This window comes from Galeopterus variegatus, unplaced genomic scaffold (genome assembly GCF_000696425.1).
Source record: "Galeopterus variegatus unplaced genomic scaffold, G_variegatus-3.0.2 Scaffold409, whole genome shotgun sequence".
NCBI classification, from domain to species: domain Eukaryota; kingdom Metazoa; phylum Chordata; class Mammalia; order Dermoptera; family Cynocephalidae; genus Galeopterus; species Galeopterus variegatus.
Window position 1 is genome coordinate 390,376 of NW_007726520.1, and position 17,714 is coordinate 408,089.

At 40.3% G+C, this 17,714-nt stretch overlaps 1 protein-coding gene across 1 annotated transcript in view; it reads left to right on the forward strand.

The window, feature by feature from the left end:
* The window catches only part of TBC1D22B (TBC1 domain family, member 22B), a 67,807-nt gene that overhangs the window by 26,009 nt on the left and 24,084 nt on the right, over positions 1–17,714 (forward strand). The window contains exon 8 of the mRNA XM_008568428.1: positions 3,167–3,281. Coding sequence (XP_008566650.1) covers positions 3,167–3,281 — 115 coding nt within the window. The remainder of the gene's footprint in view (positions 1–3,166; positions 3,282–17,714) is intronic.

Genomic DNA, 17,714 nt, shown 5'->3' on the forward strand with positions numbered 1-17,714 from the left:
AGTTCACTGGCATTAAGTACATTTACATTTTTGCATGACCATCACGACCATTCATCTCCAGAACTTTTTTCATCTTCCCAAACTGAAACCCTATACCCATCAAGTAATAACTCTCCATTCCCTAGCAACCACCATTCTACTTTTTGTCTTTATGAATTTGACTACTCCAGATACCTCAAGTAAGTGGGATCATACAATATTGTCCTTTTGTGACTTGCTTATTTCATTTAGCATAATGTCTTCAAGGTTCTTCCATGTTGTAGCATTTGTCAGAATTTCTCTCCTTTTTTAAGGCTAAATAATATTCCATTATATGTGTAACACATAGTGTTGATCCATTCATCTGTCAGTGGACACGTGGGTTGCTTCCACCTTTTAGCTATTATGAATAATGCTGCTATTAACATGGGTGTGCAAATATCTGTTTGAGTCCCTGTTATAAATTCTCTTCAGCATATATTCAGAAGTGGAATTGGTGATATTTTAAGACCTAACAAGTTAATCCAAGGCCCAGGGTTCAATCCCTGTACTGGCCAGCCAAAAAAAACCTAACAAGTTAATGAAGTACATAGGTCTCAGGGGGACTATTATCTTTTGACCCAAGTAGGAACTATGAACTCCTTGAGATTAGGGATTTCCATTGTAGCTTTACAGTAGCCAGGATGCTGAGTGTTAGTGCTCTTTGAATTGAGCTTTCAGTTCTCCTCATGATGGAGAGGGATGGTGGTAAAAATGCTCAAAATAATTTCTATTTGACTTTGGATTGTATTCATGAAATTCTGTTTTAATATAGATGTCTCCACTGGTGGGGTCCCTCATGACTTACCAATAACATAGAGAAGATTTTGAGGGTGATGCCATTACGTTATCTGTAAGATTCAGCTGAAAGGAGGTTAAAAGGCCATTCAGGATTGTTTTGTTCCTCCCATTCAGTTTCCCAGGGCTCAGCCCTGCTTATTCCTCATGTTAACTTGGAGATGTGCAGAAACTTATTTTACCTGTGCATGCTTACTTCTAAACCTGGAGATGGGGAAAGTAGACTGTTTAAAAGGGTTCCCCTAGCAGTGAAAACTGAGTACAAAGACAGAAGCTCAAACTCATTCTTTCCAGTTTTTCTTGAATCACCTTTTCGTCTAGCCAGACTATAGTCATCCTAAATATAGTAAAAATGCCAAACAAGGAAAAAAGGATTAAATAACACAGAATACTGAAAGGCTTACTTGGAAAACTAGAAAGGTACTTGAGACTTAAGCATAGTAAGTCAGAATTACCCATACTAGTAGACAAGGTGTAAGAAAACCTTCAAAGATTATCCTATTCACTCCTCTATGAGGCAGGATTAACTCTGACTTTTTCTGTAGTGAGGATCCTTGGTCTCCCTGGTAACCAGGCTTGGTGCTCTTCAGTTTCCATCCCTTTGACATCTTCACTTGTACAGTGTGAGTGCTCCTGCATTGCCCCATCCTTACTAGAGAGGGATTATTGTAGGTCTCCTGACTCTAAACAGCCAGCTTCCATGTACTTGGCCATTGTTAAAACCAGTCACCAAGGATTCCTGTATTCACAGGGGGTAAGTAGTGTAGAGAAGAAGCCCTTGTAAGTCCTTCAGAAAGACTGACCTAGAGGAGCGTTTGAACAGAGGCCTCCAGACAGACACAGGCCACGAGAGGTACAAGGAAACAGAACGGGGCAGGAAACTCTTGAAACTTTATGAACGTGATGGGTCTAGCTTGAGCTCCATTTTCAAGGGAGCAAGAAGGCTCATTTAGCAATAGAGAGGAAAGAATGTAAAAGAGCTCCCATTCGAGTGTTGGACCTAACCCAAATGAGGATGCCATGCCCTTCCCTCAACCACAGAGAGCAGGTGGGTAAGTCTAGTGGAGGCGGAGAAGCCGGCTCATTTCCAGGTAGGGCTTTCTTATCCCTGTCTGTAAGGGCAGAAGTGTTGACAGTAGAAGTATTTCTCAGCTCTCTCTGCCAGCTGGAAGGCAGACTCAATTGTTTATGATACAGGGGCTTTATTTTGTGTCTCGATTTTCTGCATCTCTCCCATACTAGATAACCATCTACAAAATCATATAACCATTTCCTTTTTATTGGTCTCCCTGGGAGATTATTCTACCTTGCACCTGCTTGGGAGGGCCTCTTCAGTCTGACCCCAGAGCTGACTGGTTGGGCCTCTATGGAGTCCATGTGCTATGGAGGCCCTCTAATCTCCTGTCCCACCTGCATGTACTCACCACCACCTCTGCCATCCCTCTGGTACGGTTCACAGAGACATAAGGCAGCTCAATCAAAGCCAGAATGAAGAATGTGTCAGGCTTAGTAGTTGAGGTCACCAGGATGAAGCCAGGCAATGGGTATCAGGTTGAGAAAAGATGCAGGGGGAGCTCCGAGGGCCTAATGAAAGAGGGGAGTGTAGTTGAATGGGACAGTTCAGGACTCTGTAAAGGGACCACAAAGATTTCTCCTTTGTCCCCAACCTAGTCCTCTGGCTTCTTGTGGCTGATATGCTTAACTCCAGAGGCAGGCTGATTTCTCTGTTCTCAAATTTCCAGCTGTAGGTGTCCATAGGATTTGGTTCGACTTCCTATCCCCAGGAAATGTCTGAGTTGCATCCTGATATATGAAGTGACTTCCTGCAAGTATAGTCTGTCACTTGTTCCTATTCAGGCTGGGTTAGAACTAAATCTAGATCTCCTTCCTTCTCAGCAGGGAGAGAAGGAAGGGTGGTAGAGAAGGCATTTCCTCTCTAAATCTGTAATGATTGAAAAAGATTTAGAAAAAGATATCAGAACTTTTCTGATATCTTGTTCCTGGAAATAGAGAAGCAGAATCTACAGATGAGAATGTGGTGACTTGAATTGATGACATCCATAGCTGACCTTTTTCTAAGTCTTTTGTGTCACTGTCCTTTTCCCAATTTTATATTACAGTGACCAGATATTGAAAAGATGAATAAAGGACAAGAAGTACCTACCCTTACTTGAAAACAACTAATTTGTTAGAAACTTTTTGCATTTATGTGCTTCCTTTGTCCCACAGTATTTTTAATTTTTTCTAAAAATTCTACACTAACCCTGAGATAAATCATGTAGGTAAGTGGAAGGAGGGAGTATGTCCCCTGATTTAACACTCATGTCTTCTTTCTTTCTCATTTTCCTAGATCTTTGAAAGAATTCTCTTTATTTGGGCCATCCGACACCCTGCCAGTGGGTATGTCCAGGGAATTAATGACCTGGTCACTCCGTTCTTTGTCGTCTTCCTTTCAGAATACGTGGGTAAGAAGCACGAGTAGCAAGTTGATAAGCTATTGCTCTTTCTTATCTGCCATCTGTTTGTTTTTTTCCCAAGAGTGCAGCCAGTGGATATGTCTTGCTAAAAAAGAGATAGTGGCTTTGGAAACACAGCTCAACCTGTTTTAGCAGTGGTAGCAGCCTGGAATTTATCTTTTGAGATGATCACTGACCTTACCTAAAAAGGCCTGCTTTGTCACAAGAATGACCAAATTGATATATTTATGTTCTGCCATATGCAGATGGTTTGAGCGTTTGTTTGAGGTTATTTTAGGATTATTTTTAGCTTGTCTCCAACATAGGCTGTCATCCACAAAAGCTGGAACCTTAGATTGTATATCAGGCACTCACACTTCAGTTCACATGCTGTATCTTAGGAGCAAGATGTGGTTGTGTAGAGAGAAGGTTGCACCACCAGAATGCAGCTTGTACTGGAGGTGATGTAATGGCCCAAGGATAGCTCTAGGACTTGATTTCTCCTCACTGCTTTTTCACCTCTTACCCCACTGGATTCTTGTCACTTCGGAAAGTGATTAGATTCCATGGTGGCAGTTAGGTTTTCTACAGTCCCAGCCTCCTCTTCCAACGAGCCTAAAGTAAGCAGAGAGTTTGAAAGGAGTTGAGGATCTCGTTTCTCCCTTTTGGTTCCTTAATCACTTGTGCTTGAAGGTTCACGGGAAAACCCATCTGTCATGCCTGATGCTTTGTTCCCTTAGTCAGGTAAGGAGAAGCTCATGTAAGAATAAAGACATCGAAAGGGATATTAGAAAACCTTCCGGTCTAATCCTTCATTTCACAGATGAGGAGATTTCCTGTCTCCTCCTTAGTGGCAGAGCAAGAACTAGGGGCTGTGAGGGATGGCTGAGGGGGTAATGAGAAGTGGACGAGAAAGGAGACCCTGGGAGAGTGGGGTGCATAAGAAACGTCTCACTTGATCCATCCTATTAAGGTTTTCTGATGGGGCTCAAAGGATGGTGTTTTGGTCTTTCATGAGGCAGTCTCAAAAAGTTAAGGTAAATGAATACCATTCCTTGTTCCACTTAAGTAGCAGCAATCAGGGTAGAACTGGGAGTAAGGGTGGAAGGTCACTCTTGCCCACTCTATCAGGTGATCTTTAGCAGCGAGCAAGACTGTTAAAATTTAGCTTCCAAAAACATACAAAGAAAGCTTTTTCTAGAGGACTTTTTAAAATCTCCCTCCTACCCCCATCCATTAATATGTCAACTTTTGGAGGCAGCTACTGTGTTGTTTAACTGTTAAAAGAGCATTCAACTGATCTATTAGGATTTTTGTGTTGCTTCTTGAAATAGTAGTTTTCCAAAATAGCATTAAAGGATGAACCTAAGAAGGTATTAATCCATTCATTAATCTACATTTGAAGTCTAAAATGCTGGCGTGAAATCTCAGTAACAGTATTATGCCAGTTAACATAATCCTTGGCAGCTACCGTTCTGATTGGATATTTAATTATCTTGTTAGCTGCCATTTATATATATTTTTCTCTCTCTCTCTTTTGGGGAGCAGTTGGCAGTTATACAGGAATTGAACCCCAGACCTTGGTGTTATCAGCATTGTTCTAACCAAATGAACTAACTGGACAGCCCCATTTAGATTTTGTACCAAGCTTTACTTTCTATAGGCGCCCACCCCATTAGTACCTCAACGCCATCAGTCCCATGTCTTTCTGTGATAGATTTGACTGCTTTCTGATCTTGGTATTTGGTTGATCAGCCCCACCTGCTGAGCAGTGAAACGCTGACGTATGGTGTTTATGCAGTGAAGGGTGGGCCTCTCTGCTCTTCCGAGGGGCAAGGCTACACTTAGTTTCACCTCTTCAACAGACTCCACGTGGGTCTTTGGTACTTTCTACACCTAGGAAGATGGGCCCATTCATTTTTTACTAAACTTTAATTGTGCCAAATTTCAAACATATTTAAAAGTAGACAAAATAATACCATAAATCCCCATATACCCATCACTCAACTTTATAAGCCAATCTCTTTTCATCTATAGCTCTATTGATTCTCCACCCCCTCACCCTTGTGAATCATTTTGAAGCAAATCCCAATATCAAACATCATTATCATTTCATCCATAAATATTTCCCTATGTATCTCTAAAAGATTAGGAGTTTAAAAAAACACACAGCCATAATGCAATTATCACATCTAAAAAGTAATAATAGCCACTTAATATAATCTAATACACAGTGTTCAAATTTTCTTGATTCTCATAAATCTATTTAACACTTTGAATCAGAGTCCAAATCAGATCCACATGTTGTAGTTGATTGGTAATTCTCTTTGAATCCATCAGTTCCCATCAGTCTCTCTTTCCCTTTGGAGTTTGTAGCTTTAGCCCTTGTTCTGATTTTCAACCTAGGGCCTTACCATGCCAAGCAGTAATATCACTCTGATTTTTAAGGTACTTTACTGTTTGCAAAATACTTTGACATACCCGATTTTGTTTAGTAGGCCCCAATATCTCTTTAAGGTAGATATATCAATCCATTTAACAGATGAGAAATCCAAGTCTTGGAGATTTAATGAGCTTCCCAAACTCAAACCCAGGTCTTTTGACCTTACCACCTCTGCTCTTTGTATGACTTGGTGGTATATTAACTTAGATCCCTGCCCTTAGACTTCTCATGGCTCCCCCTACTACAGTTTCTGCTCCAAAGCAGACCCAGCACATTTCTTATTGTTTCTTTCCCTTAAAAAAATTGTGGTAGAAGTACATGCTCACTAAAAAAAATCAAAACAGTATGGAAGTGTTATTATACACACACACACACACACACATATGCACATGCACACGCACACACGCACACACACACACATACACCTGGGTTAACTACTGTTGTTAACCTTTTGGTGTGTATTCATCCAGACCATTTCCTGTGTATAGATAGAACTGTGCATATTGTTTTTCTTTCTTGTGTTCAGAAAAATGGGGTCAAACTATCCATGCTTGCAGTCAAGTCAAATTCAGCCCTCATTTCTGTCATAACGGGGACTGACCCAGATGGCTGCCACAGCAAGCCCAGCAGGTCATGGGCCCTGGATCTCCTGCCCTGGGACCTGGGGATAAGTTTGACAGTGGACATTGTGCAAAAATAAATAAATATTCATACTTTTCTGTATCTTATTTTCATTTAAAAATATTATAGCCAACTTTCCAAGTCTGGACATATAGATCCTACCTCATTATTTTCAGCAATTTTATTATTTCTGTAATAAGGCTTTACTACAGTTTAATTATTCTGTTATAGAAGAACATTTAAATTGCCTACAAATTTTAGCTATTATAAATAGCATTGCAATGGATATCCTTGTACATGTTTTCCTGTGCATTTGTGTTAAAATACTTATTTGTCTGAAAGAATCCTAGAAGTGAAATTGCAAGTCCTAAGAGCATGCCAAGTAGGTACTACTAAATTATACTCCAAAAAAGTTTACACCAGTTCGTACTCCAGCCACTGATGAGTGGATGCACTTTTCCTCAAATCCTTAGCAAAATTGGATATCTTAGTCTAGTCATGTTTTACCAGTCTGGCAAATAAACCACAGTTTGTGTTTCAGTTTTTGTTTCCACTTGCTCATCAGGGAGATTGTACATCTTTTCTTATGTGTATTATCATTTGTTTCTTTCAAGATCTGCTCGTTTAATAATTTACCCATTTTTTCCGAATGGATTATTGGTCTTTTTTGTGTGTGCAGATTAGATATAGTCATGCTCCACCTGGTACACGTTAAAATGTTAGGTTGGATCACATTAAATTGCTAATATTCAACCATTTGTGATCCCCCAACACGAGAATTTTATATGGTTCAACCTAATATTTTTTTCCCAGACCATCATTTATCTCCTTATTGTGTCTCCTTATGTAGAACTTACTAAATTTTACATATTCAAATCTGTCCATTTTGGGCCGGCCCGTGGCTCACTCCGGAGAGTGCGGTGCTGATAAAACCAAGGCCACGGGTTCGGATCCCATATAGGGATGGCTTGTTGCTCACTGGGTGAGCGTGGTGCTGACAACACCAAGTCAAGGGTTAAGATCCCCTTACTGGTCATCTTTTAAAAAAAAAAAAAAAACAAATCTGTCCATTTGATAAATATTTATTGAGCTCTTTCTGTGTGTCAGGAGATAGTGACTAAGCAGATATACCTGGGTCCATCTAGTGGGGAAACTCACAAACAGGTAAACAAGTAATTGCAAACTGTGGTGAAGACTATGAATGAAACATCACCTTCAGGGTGTTTGGATTTGGTATTTTGCTTAGGAAGTCTTTCCTTCCCTACCCAAAGATTATAAAAATACTCTCCTATGTTTTCTTCTAAAATTCTTGAGGTTTTGTTTTTACATTTAGCGTTTTAAATTTCATTAGTCATTTATTTTCCTTTATGTTGGAGGTTGAGATTTAAAGTTACTGTTCCAGTTCAATAGCTAATTGTTTCAACACCACTTATAAATAGTACATCCTTTTTTCACCAATATGAAAACTCTTTTTATAATATTATATAAACTCCATTATTTACATGGTTCTACTTCTTTATTCTGTTCCATTTATCTCCATTTCTATGCAAGTACCACGTGGCTTAGATTTTTTTGAGCTTTATAGTGTTTTAGTTTGTTTGTTTCTTTGTTTTTTATTCCAGGACCAGTCTCTTTCATCATCCTTTTCTAAAAACTGTCTTGGCTGTTCTTCCAGATAAACTTTATTTTTTAATATTTAATTTATATTTATCTTTTATTATTATTATGGTAAAAACACTTAACATGACATCTACCTTAAGAAATTTTAAAATGTACAGTACAGATCATTAACTGTGGGTGAATAGCAGATCTTTAAAATGTATTCATCTTGCATAACTGAAACTTTGTGCGCATGAAACAACTCCCCATATCTCCTTCCCCTCTAGCCCCTGGCAACCATCATTCTACTCTGTTTCTATGAGTTGGACTATTTTAGATACCACATATAAGTAGAATCAAATAATATTTATCCTCCTGTGACTGGTTTATTTCACTTAGCATAATGTCCTCCATGTTCATCCAGATGAATTTAGAATCATCTTGTCCTATTTAGGAGGTGGGGAAATGTTTAGAATTTTTATTGGAGTTGCAGTAGATGTATGAATTAAATGTCGTGGGTTTATATATATAAACAGCTTTACTGAGATGTAACTCATGTACTATACAATTCATTTTTTTTGAAATGTGCAATTTAGTAGTTTTTACTGCATTTACAGAGTTGCAGAACCATCACCACAATCATTTTGGAACATTTTTATCACTCCAAAAGAACCCCTGTACCCTTTAACCATCACCCCTAAGCCCTCCATCCCCTCCACCCCTAGGTAACCACTAATCTTCTATCTCCATGGATTTGCTTTTTCTGGACATTTCATGTAAATGTAATCATATAGTACATGGTCGTTTTTCTGGCTTCTTTCACTTAGCATAATGTTTTCAAGATTCATCCATGTCGTAGCATGTGTCAGTACTTCATTCCTTTTTATGGCCAAATATTCCATTATATGGATATACCACATCTTATTTATCTATTCATCAGTTCATAGGTATGAATTAAGTTTTAAAGAAGCAATGCATTGGACTTCTCCCCAAGCCTCAAGGCCTTTCTTGAACAGAGATTCAACATTGTGGCCTTTATGAATAATTCTAGTGTCTGGGCAATCATGCTTTTTTCCACTTCTCTGATGGTGCCATATCCTGCTAAGGCTCCTGCAGTAAAAGGCTTTAGTCATGGCCCCTTAGGTGTGACTCTCCGTACGGTAGGAGGCCTCAGTTATCCTTTCCCTCTTGGACAGGCCAGTAGTTGCCTTCATCGTGTGGGGCAAGTCTCACCAAGCAGCCTTACCCCATTGCCTCATCTTGCTGAACCATAGGATGGGGTGTCTGGCCTGATAGAGCTATGGGATCCGCAAACCCACATTGTTTGGCTTCTCCCATATCTTTTCCGCTATGTATTCTCTACCATGTCTACTGCTTTTATAAATTAGTACCTGAGCCTGCTTCCTGCTTTGTGTCATGTTTGTTGTGAAATATTTGAAAACAGGTAGATCCAGTGACTTCCCTCCGAGTTGATAAAGAAGTTGTCTATAGCTGTCTATAGCTTGGCTCCCAAACAGCTTTTTTATCTGCTAAAGCCAGCTGCTTCTATAAAAGTGGGTCCTATGCAGGTAAGCCAGCTAGGTTTGAGCCCATTGGTAACAGTGCTGGAGGGTCACCTGGGGAGATAAAAATCTCTGCACTGTGATCCCTGAGACTGTGGTGTACCTCCAGACTCTCACTTCCAAGAGCTTTGGGCTTAGGCAATATTATCTATCTAGCTCTGAACATATTAAGGTCCAATATAATTGACTATGTGGTCATCATCAGAGTAAACTGCTTAACAGCAACTACTGAAGTGATACATGTGAGGAAATCACATAGAAGAACAGGGTTCATGACATGTCCTGTTTTCAAAGGAAGGATGGTACCTGGTGGTTTCTTTCAGTACAGAATGAAATACTGATTATCAGGTAAACTTTCCTCTTTTCTTCTGCATGAAGCAGTACAGTAGGATTTTCATCACAGATTTTGCTGAGAAGAATGATGGCGATGGAACTCCTAGAGTGAAGTCCTTCCCAGACCTCTGACTCATGTGTCCAGTGCCCTGTGTGATATTTCCACCTGGATATGTCTTAGCGATCAGTTGAGGATTAGCCTGGCTGCATGTGACCAGGAACCCCAAGTAATAGTGCCTTAAGTAAGATAGAAGAGCTTATTTCTCTCACATTAAGTCCAGAGGTAAGTGTTTTGGGGCTTATATGCTGCTCCAAGATATCAGGGATCCAGGCTCCTTTCTCCTGTTGTTCTGTCATCTCCAGGATGTGGTTTCCTCTCATGATCCAAGATAGCTGTTGTGCTCTAGCCATCCCATCTGTATTTCAGCCAGTATGGAGGAGAAAAGGAAGAAAGGCAAAATTCTTCCACTGAAGGATATTTTCCAAAGCTGTACATGATGCTTGCACTTGAATCTCTTTTGTCTTAACTTTGTTTCATGTACATACCTAGCTAAAATTGGGGCTGGAAAACGCAGTCTGTATCCCAGGTGGCCAGTGCCCTTAGGGGTTCTATCACCAAGGAGGAAGAAGGGAACAGTTATTTGCAGACAACCTGTTATTTGCAGTCAGAACTCCTCTGCTTCCCTCACCCAGCCACCCGTTTCTCTTAGTTGGCAGCACGTCCTGTCACTTAAGTCAGAAATGCTGAGAACTGTTCATGATTCTTTTCTCACTCTTCCATATCTAAAGAGTTACAAAGCTCTGATGATTTTATGTCCAAAATGTTTCTTAAGTCTGCTGCTTCCTCTTAATCCTTCTATGACTGCCCTAAGTCAGGCCTGTATTGCTGAAATGGCCAAGTATGTTTTCCCACCTCCAGTTTTATCCCCTTCAAACCTGTCTTCCACACTATTCAAACACGGAGCTGTCCATGCAGCTCCTCTCTTTAAATTCATTCCTTAGTATTCCATCACCCATTGGTTAAAATGTCCAGGTTTTCTAACTTGGTGTGCCAGACCTCATGTGATATGCTTTCTGCCTCACCCCTTAAACTCAACAATCTAAAATTGACATTTTTAGTCTAAAGCCTTGTCCTGCACCATTTCTTTATCCCCTGGGCTAATCCTTGTGTACCCTTTAAGACTCCCCTTCTTCTGGAAACCTTTCCTAAGGTCCCCCTCTGAGCTCACCATCCCAATAGTACTATTTCCATAGCTCTGTACATTTCTTCTGTAGCACTTTACCACACCAGTTATAGGGAGTGTTTCCCTTCTGCCCTCTGCCACCAGGCTGTGTGATTCTTTGAAGCCAGAGACTATCTTATACATCTTTATATTCCCATTGCTTTCATTTTGATGTCCAAAATAGGCATTCCACACATGTAGAAAAATGAAAGAATATGGGCCGGCCTGTGGCTCACTCGGTAGAGTATGGTGCTGATAACACCAAGGCCACGGGTTCGGATCCCATGTAGGGATGGCCGGTTCGCTCACTGCCTGAGCGTGGTGCTGACAACACCAAGTCAAGGGTTGAGATCCCCTTACCGGTCATCCTTTTGAAAAAAAAAAAAAGAAAAATGAAAGAATGAAATTTAATAATACCTTTACAAGATACTCAGGAATTAGCACAGCTTTGCTCGGCTTGGCCACTGGAGGGTGGTGAATCACATTTTTCTGATACTGTGCTGAGTTAAGCAAAAGTTTTCTGTCTCCTAAGGGATGGAGATGGAGTACCACCACTCACTTGGCAAGTATTTGCTGAGCACCTACACTGTGCCGGGCACTGCTCTGGACACTGGGTTTACAACCATAAACAAAGTAAACAAAAAGCCCTGCCTTCTACTTCTAGGTGTTTATTAAAGGAAAATGAAAGCTTATAGACCTCAAAATATGTACAACAACATAGCAGCTTCATTCATACAGACAAAAGCTGGAAACAACTCTAATATCCATTAACAGGAGAACAGATATTCATACCACGGAATAGTACTCAGCAGCAAAAGGGAACATACTACCAATAAACACAACAACTTGGAAGAATCTCAAAAAACATTAAGCTGAACAAAAGAAGCCAGATACCAAAAAAAAAAAAAAAAACATGTTGTATGATTCCATTTATACAGAGTTCAAAAGTAGACAAAGCTAATCTATAGCTGTAGAAATCAGAACATGGTTGCTGGTGGTGGGAGACTGACTGGAAAGAGGCATGAGGAAACTTCCAGAGTGATGGAAATGTTCTCTGTTTGGGCTGGGATGATTTTTTGCTACAGATGTAGACATGTCAAAACTCATAGAACTGTGCACATATGTGCAGTTTATGTAAGTTAAATCTATATGTAAATAAATTTTACTATATGTAAAAAAATCCTTTATAGAGTTTAAATTCTGGTGGGCAGAAACTGACAATAGGTTGAAAACAGATCAAGTACTATTAGATTGTGGTAAGTGCTATGGATAAAGACAAAGCAGGAAAGAGGGACAGGGCCATGCCATGTTGGCAAGGGCAGGAACAGTAGGCAGGTTTTAAACGGAGTGGTAAACTAGGGTCACACTGAGGGGATGGCATTTGAGCAGAGTCCTGAAGGAGGTGAGGAGGTGAGCCAGGAGTTAATTTTTGATAGTTTACACTTGAATTTTTTTTTTTTTTCCTTTTTGTCTTTTTTCGTGTCCGGCAACGGATCACAACCCTCAGTGTCGCGCCCATACCGGACCGGGACCGGCAACGGGATTGCAACCCTCGGTGCTGCGCCCATACCTTGCTCAGCCAGTGAGCGGGAATCGGTCTTTATGTGGGATCCGAACCCTCGGCGGGCGCGCCACCGCACTCCCAAGCGGCGCACTGTAGCAGTGCACCACCGGGCCGGCCCCTACACTTGAATTTTCACAGAAAAGGAGTTGTCGCTAATAACTTCCTGCATACCCAGGTACCATGGACCCTGTTGCCATGTCTTGCTCCTTGGCTGTCGTGGCCACCTTGTCCACCTCCTTGTGCTCAATTCCAGGAGACAGCATTCTCCAGCTCAGATCTGAGCCCTTGCATGTGACATCCACTCTGCCATCCTGTCCTTCCCTATCTGGCTAGGCATCGAGGCTGGAGATGAAACTGAACAAACTTTCATAGTAGTGGTGGGTTTTTGTTATTGTCTCAAGAAGATACTCCTTTTTTGCTCTTTTAAATGTGAAGTTTATATCAAATTATACATTAAGGAAAGTGCATGTATCATATATGCACAGCTTGATGAATTTCCCCAAAATAACCAGCGTCCATATCAAGACATGAAACATTTCCAGCTCTTCAGCAGTCCCCTTGTACTCCTTTCTAGTCCCCCAACCCATCCTCTCCTCCCCCACCCATGCAAAAGTAACTAATTTACTGACTTCTAACATCTAGATTACCTTTGCATGTTTCCAAACTTTATCTAAATTGAATCATACAGTAAAGAATTTCCATTTTAATGCTGTTGGTTTGGAGAGAATTGGGGCGTGGGGTTGATGTTGAATTTTTAGCACCCACTCTGTTTGGGACTCTAACCCTTTCCTCGAGATGCCCCCTGGCCACATAATAATAGATGAAGCAGTTGAGGAATATTCGAGGCTCTTTCCAGCAACAGACATGTGTGGAGAGATCCCAGCCAGAATGCTGAGCTGAGCTGCTTTCAGCTGACACTTGAGAGCAGTGTATGCATTTGGTGAGATGTCCAGTGCTAGATTTCCTATCATTACAGGAGGTAAGTTCTCCAGGGGCTAATTGTGACTTGTCATCTCTGGGACTGTAAGACCTTGCCTCCTCTTCTCCCTGGCAGTGAGCTGAGTGGTGTGTGGTTTGCGCTTATATAATCTGGGGTCCTACATCCAGCTCCAAGAGGCTGACTTAACCAGCAGCAACTATGTTTGCTAAATAAGAGTAAAGTAGTATAGGAACCTAAGCAAAGTAAAGAAAACTTGGTGGTATATATGTTGATTTTAAAATTAATATTAACCAGGGTGGTGTGTGTGACACACGTATACCCAGGGTATCTCATGCTAAGTAACCAGAATTCACATATCATTCAAAGTTAATAGTGACTACCCTGATTGACAGGGCTTTCTGGTCAGATGCTTCTGTGCATCTTCAAAACAGCACGTCTCCTTCAGCAATCGGAAACACGGGCCTTATGAAACAGAACCGCCTCCTTGTGGCTCTCATCTCTGCGGGAACCTCAGAATAAGTCTTTCCTCCAGCTGTCTCTCTGGAGCGACCATCTCTTCTTTAGACACCAGCTCTTCGTTGTCAGGTGTTTTGACTTTCCCAGGTTTGGCCGAGTGGCTTCTCTTCCCTCTTTATCTGAAAGGTTTGCAGTGATGTCCTTGTCTCAGCTGCTGCCATCAAGTTCTTGCCTGAAAATGCCAGATGAATAACACCCAGTAATATGCTGATAAAGCACTCAAATTACTTAAAAATGATTACATAGAAGTGATCAGATGACTTCCTTGACACTTTTCTTAACACTGTTTTTCTGGATGAAATATTTAAGTTTCTGTTTTATGAGATTCTTGAGATGTATGGCCAAAAAGATTTATTTTTTTCTCTTAGTTTTGTTTTTTTCCTTATTTTTGTTTTTTATTTTCATCAGTTTACTTTTGTGATCAGAAAGTATTAGGCAAGGTATTCTTATGAGTCCAGTTTTTTTAAAAAAGACATGAATCAGGTAAACCAGAGGCTTTGGAAAATAGAAAGGCCATCTGCAGCAGGTACTTGGGTCCTCTCAGTCTTGCCAATCAGGCTGAATCATTCTGACCCACCAGATCACAAAACTTAGAAATTGCCCTGGGGTCACAGATAGTTCCTGGGATATGCCTAGAACAGTGAGTAGACAAGTTACTCTTGTCAGTTTAGGCAAAACCAGTTTTTCCCAAAGCTGTCAGGGAGTTTTTGCAGCATATATTAAGCTGATTTCAGGCCCAGGACCCAGAGTTCTCAGAAAAATAAACAGTTGACTGGAGCCGCCACTCAAGTACATTTTATCAGCTAATAAGTGGGCATATTCTTATCAAGCCCAGAGTGGGCAATTTGATATTTATAAAGAGCTTTTGGGTTTCCTCCTTTTGAATGGTTTGCCTCTTAAAATGGCCATAAAATATCCCTTAAGATTGCATTCCCTGCAGTCTGAGTCCTGCTGCAGTGTGCTCTCTCATGACAACTGAAGATGCTGCCCTTACTCAGACTGCGCTGCTGGCGTGGCTTCCCATTTCATCTTCAATTATGTGTTGAATTTCCTCAAGTGGAGGTTTAATGATCCTTCTGAACAGATTGTTTATGCTGAATAAAGCCCTTCAGAGAGCATTGGCTCCTCCCTCCCACTGCTGCTTTTTGCTGGTGCACTCAGCTCACAGTTTTTGACTGAATGTGAATTTTATCTTCCCAGCAGGCTGAAAAATAGAACTAAACTCTCCCGCCTGCTTACTGAAATGCTGGCACCACTGTCTGTGAAAGGAAAGAGCTAATAGGCAGACAACAGCATCCTGCTCAAGACCCCCAGACGGGGTTCAGTACCTTGTCTGTTGGTCCCGTTGCTCCCCGGGCAGCTAAAGGCTTGGAGTTGGTACAGTTACTGAGAGTGGCATCTTACCAACTTGGGACCTCGTGTTGTTAGTCAGATTTTTCTCCTTAATACCAAAAGGTGGTAGAAAAAAGAAAAAGAAAAAAGAGAAAAATAAAAAGACCAAAAGGTGGAAGTGGAAACTTTGAAAATTGACTTAGTTCTAAGGTACGTTTTGGAATGACAGGTATATCAGGATTAGGTTTGGCTGTGAATAACAGATCCAAAATATCGGTGGCTCAAACAAGATGGAAGTGTATTTGTTCCTCATGTAATAACAATAATAATGCCAGCTAACATTTACATAATGCTTATTTTATGCCAGGCACTATTATTAGCACTTTTCATATATTAATTAACTTATTTAATCCTTACAATATCCTGGGACACTGGTACTGATATTACCATCTTAACGGATGAGGAATTAAGGCACAAAAGGTAAAGTCGTGTGCCTAAAGTTACATAGTTAGTGAGTGACAGAGCCAGGATTTAAGCTACACAGTCTATCTCCAGAGTTTGCTCTTAACTGTGTGCTGTTCTGTCTGACAGAAAAGCCACAGGTCACCGGGGCTGTTATGGCAGATGTGCTCCCCGTTGTCCTCGGGAATGCGAGCACTCTCTCGCTTGTTGCTCTGCTGCGTGTGGTTTCCAATCCTGTTTGCATTTCCATTGCAATGTTCTGGGATCCTAGAATGCCCAGGTTGGAAGTGACCTTTCAAATTATTAGGAGCTCTGGATCTTTCTTTGGGAAATGTGTATCAGGAATGGGAGTGGCTTTTGTCTTGAGCCTTCCTTGCAGGTTTTACTTTTTTCTTACAATGCTATTCTCATAAAGAGGGAGCTGCTGCCTAGTATGGGTTTGTGTGAGCAGCTATGTTCACTAATAAGGAAAGGGCACTCCTTCTTTGTGTACTGTTGTGAGGCTGGTTCTGGAGAGGAGTCTACCCTCATGGGCCTTTGACCCAGAGCAGTTCTCCTACAGGCTCGAAGGGAGCAATTCCTTGGGGCATTGTTTGTGACCATGAGAGTTGGGGGCAACCTGGGTATCCATCCCTGGGGGAATGGATAGATGGTATGGTGGAGGTGCACTGCAGCAATGAACTAGAGGTATGTACAGCCATCCAGAAAGATCTCAGAGATATCATATGTAGCAAAAAGAAAAAGGAGGATTCTGAGCTGGGTCTTACAGCTCAATATCATTTAACTAAATTTTATGTCTGTATACATGAGGATACTTAAAAGTTCACGAAGAAAGGATAGAAAAAAAGAAAAGGAAAAATACCAAAAAAGTTCATGGAAAAATGGAATTAAAAGATAATACAAATCTTTCCACAAACTTTTTGAAGACCTTTTGTGTGTACGTATGTATGTGTATATATATGTATACAAACATACATACACATGTATACAAACATGGTCATCCCTCGGTATTGGGGACTGGTTCCAGGACCCCTATAGATACCCAAATCCAAGGATGCTCAAGTTCTTTATATAAAATGTTGTGGTATTTGCATATAATCTATGTGCATCCTCCTGTATTTTTTAAGTCATCTCTAGATTACCTATAATATGTAATACATTGTAAATATTATGTAAATAGTTATACTGTATTATTTTTATTTGTATTTTTATTGTTGCATTGTTCTTTTTTATCTGTTTAATATTTTTGATCTGTAATTGGTTGAATCCATGGGCATGGAACCTGCATATAAAGAGGGTCAATTATATATGGCCACCCAAAAAACACTGCATAATAAATATTTAAGTTAGGAAGAAGAGGAAAATGGTATTTCTTTGAAAGTTTTTTTAAAATGTGATTTCTCAAATGGACCTTTATATATTATCTGAATTTTTGTTTCTGCAAGCTTAGTGTTGTCTTATAAAATCTTCTTTATTCTTTTTTTGGCAATAAAAGACAGATGTAGTCAATTAGGGCTCTTTTTTTTTTTTCTAAAATAATGTGTGTTTTTTTCTGATGAAAAAAAAATATGCTGATTGTAGAAATCTTAGAGTCTAGTAAAGCTTAAAAAAAATAAAGCATTTTATTCCTACCCCTTTGGGAATGAACACTAAACCTTGTGATTTAGTTTGTCTTTTCTCCGTTCTTATAGGAACACACATAAATATTGTATATACAGTAGTTGAAAGTATACCATAAATAATTTTGTACCTTGCTCTTTTCCCTTAACACTGTGATGTGCTTTGACATGTCATTACAAATTCCTAATACACTTCATCTAAAATAACTATATTTTGCCTACTGTGTG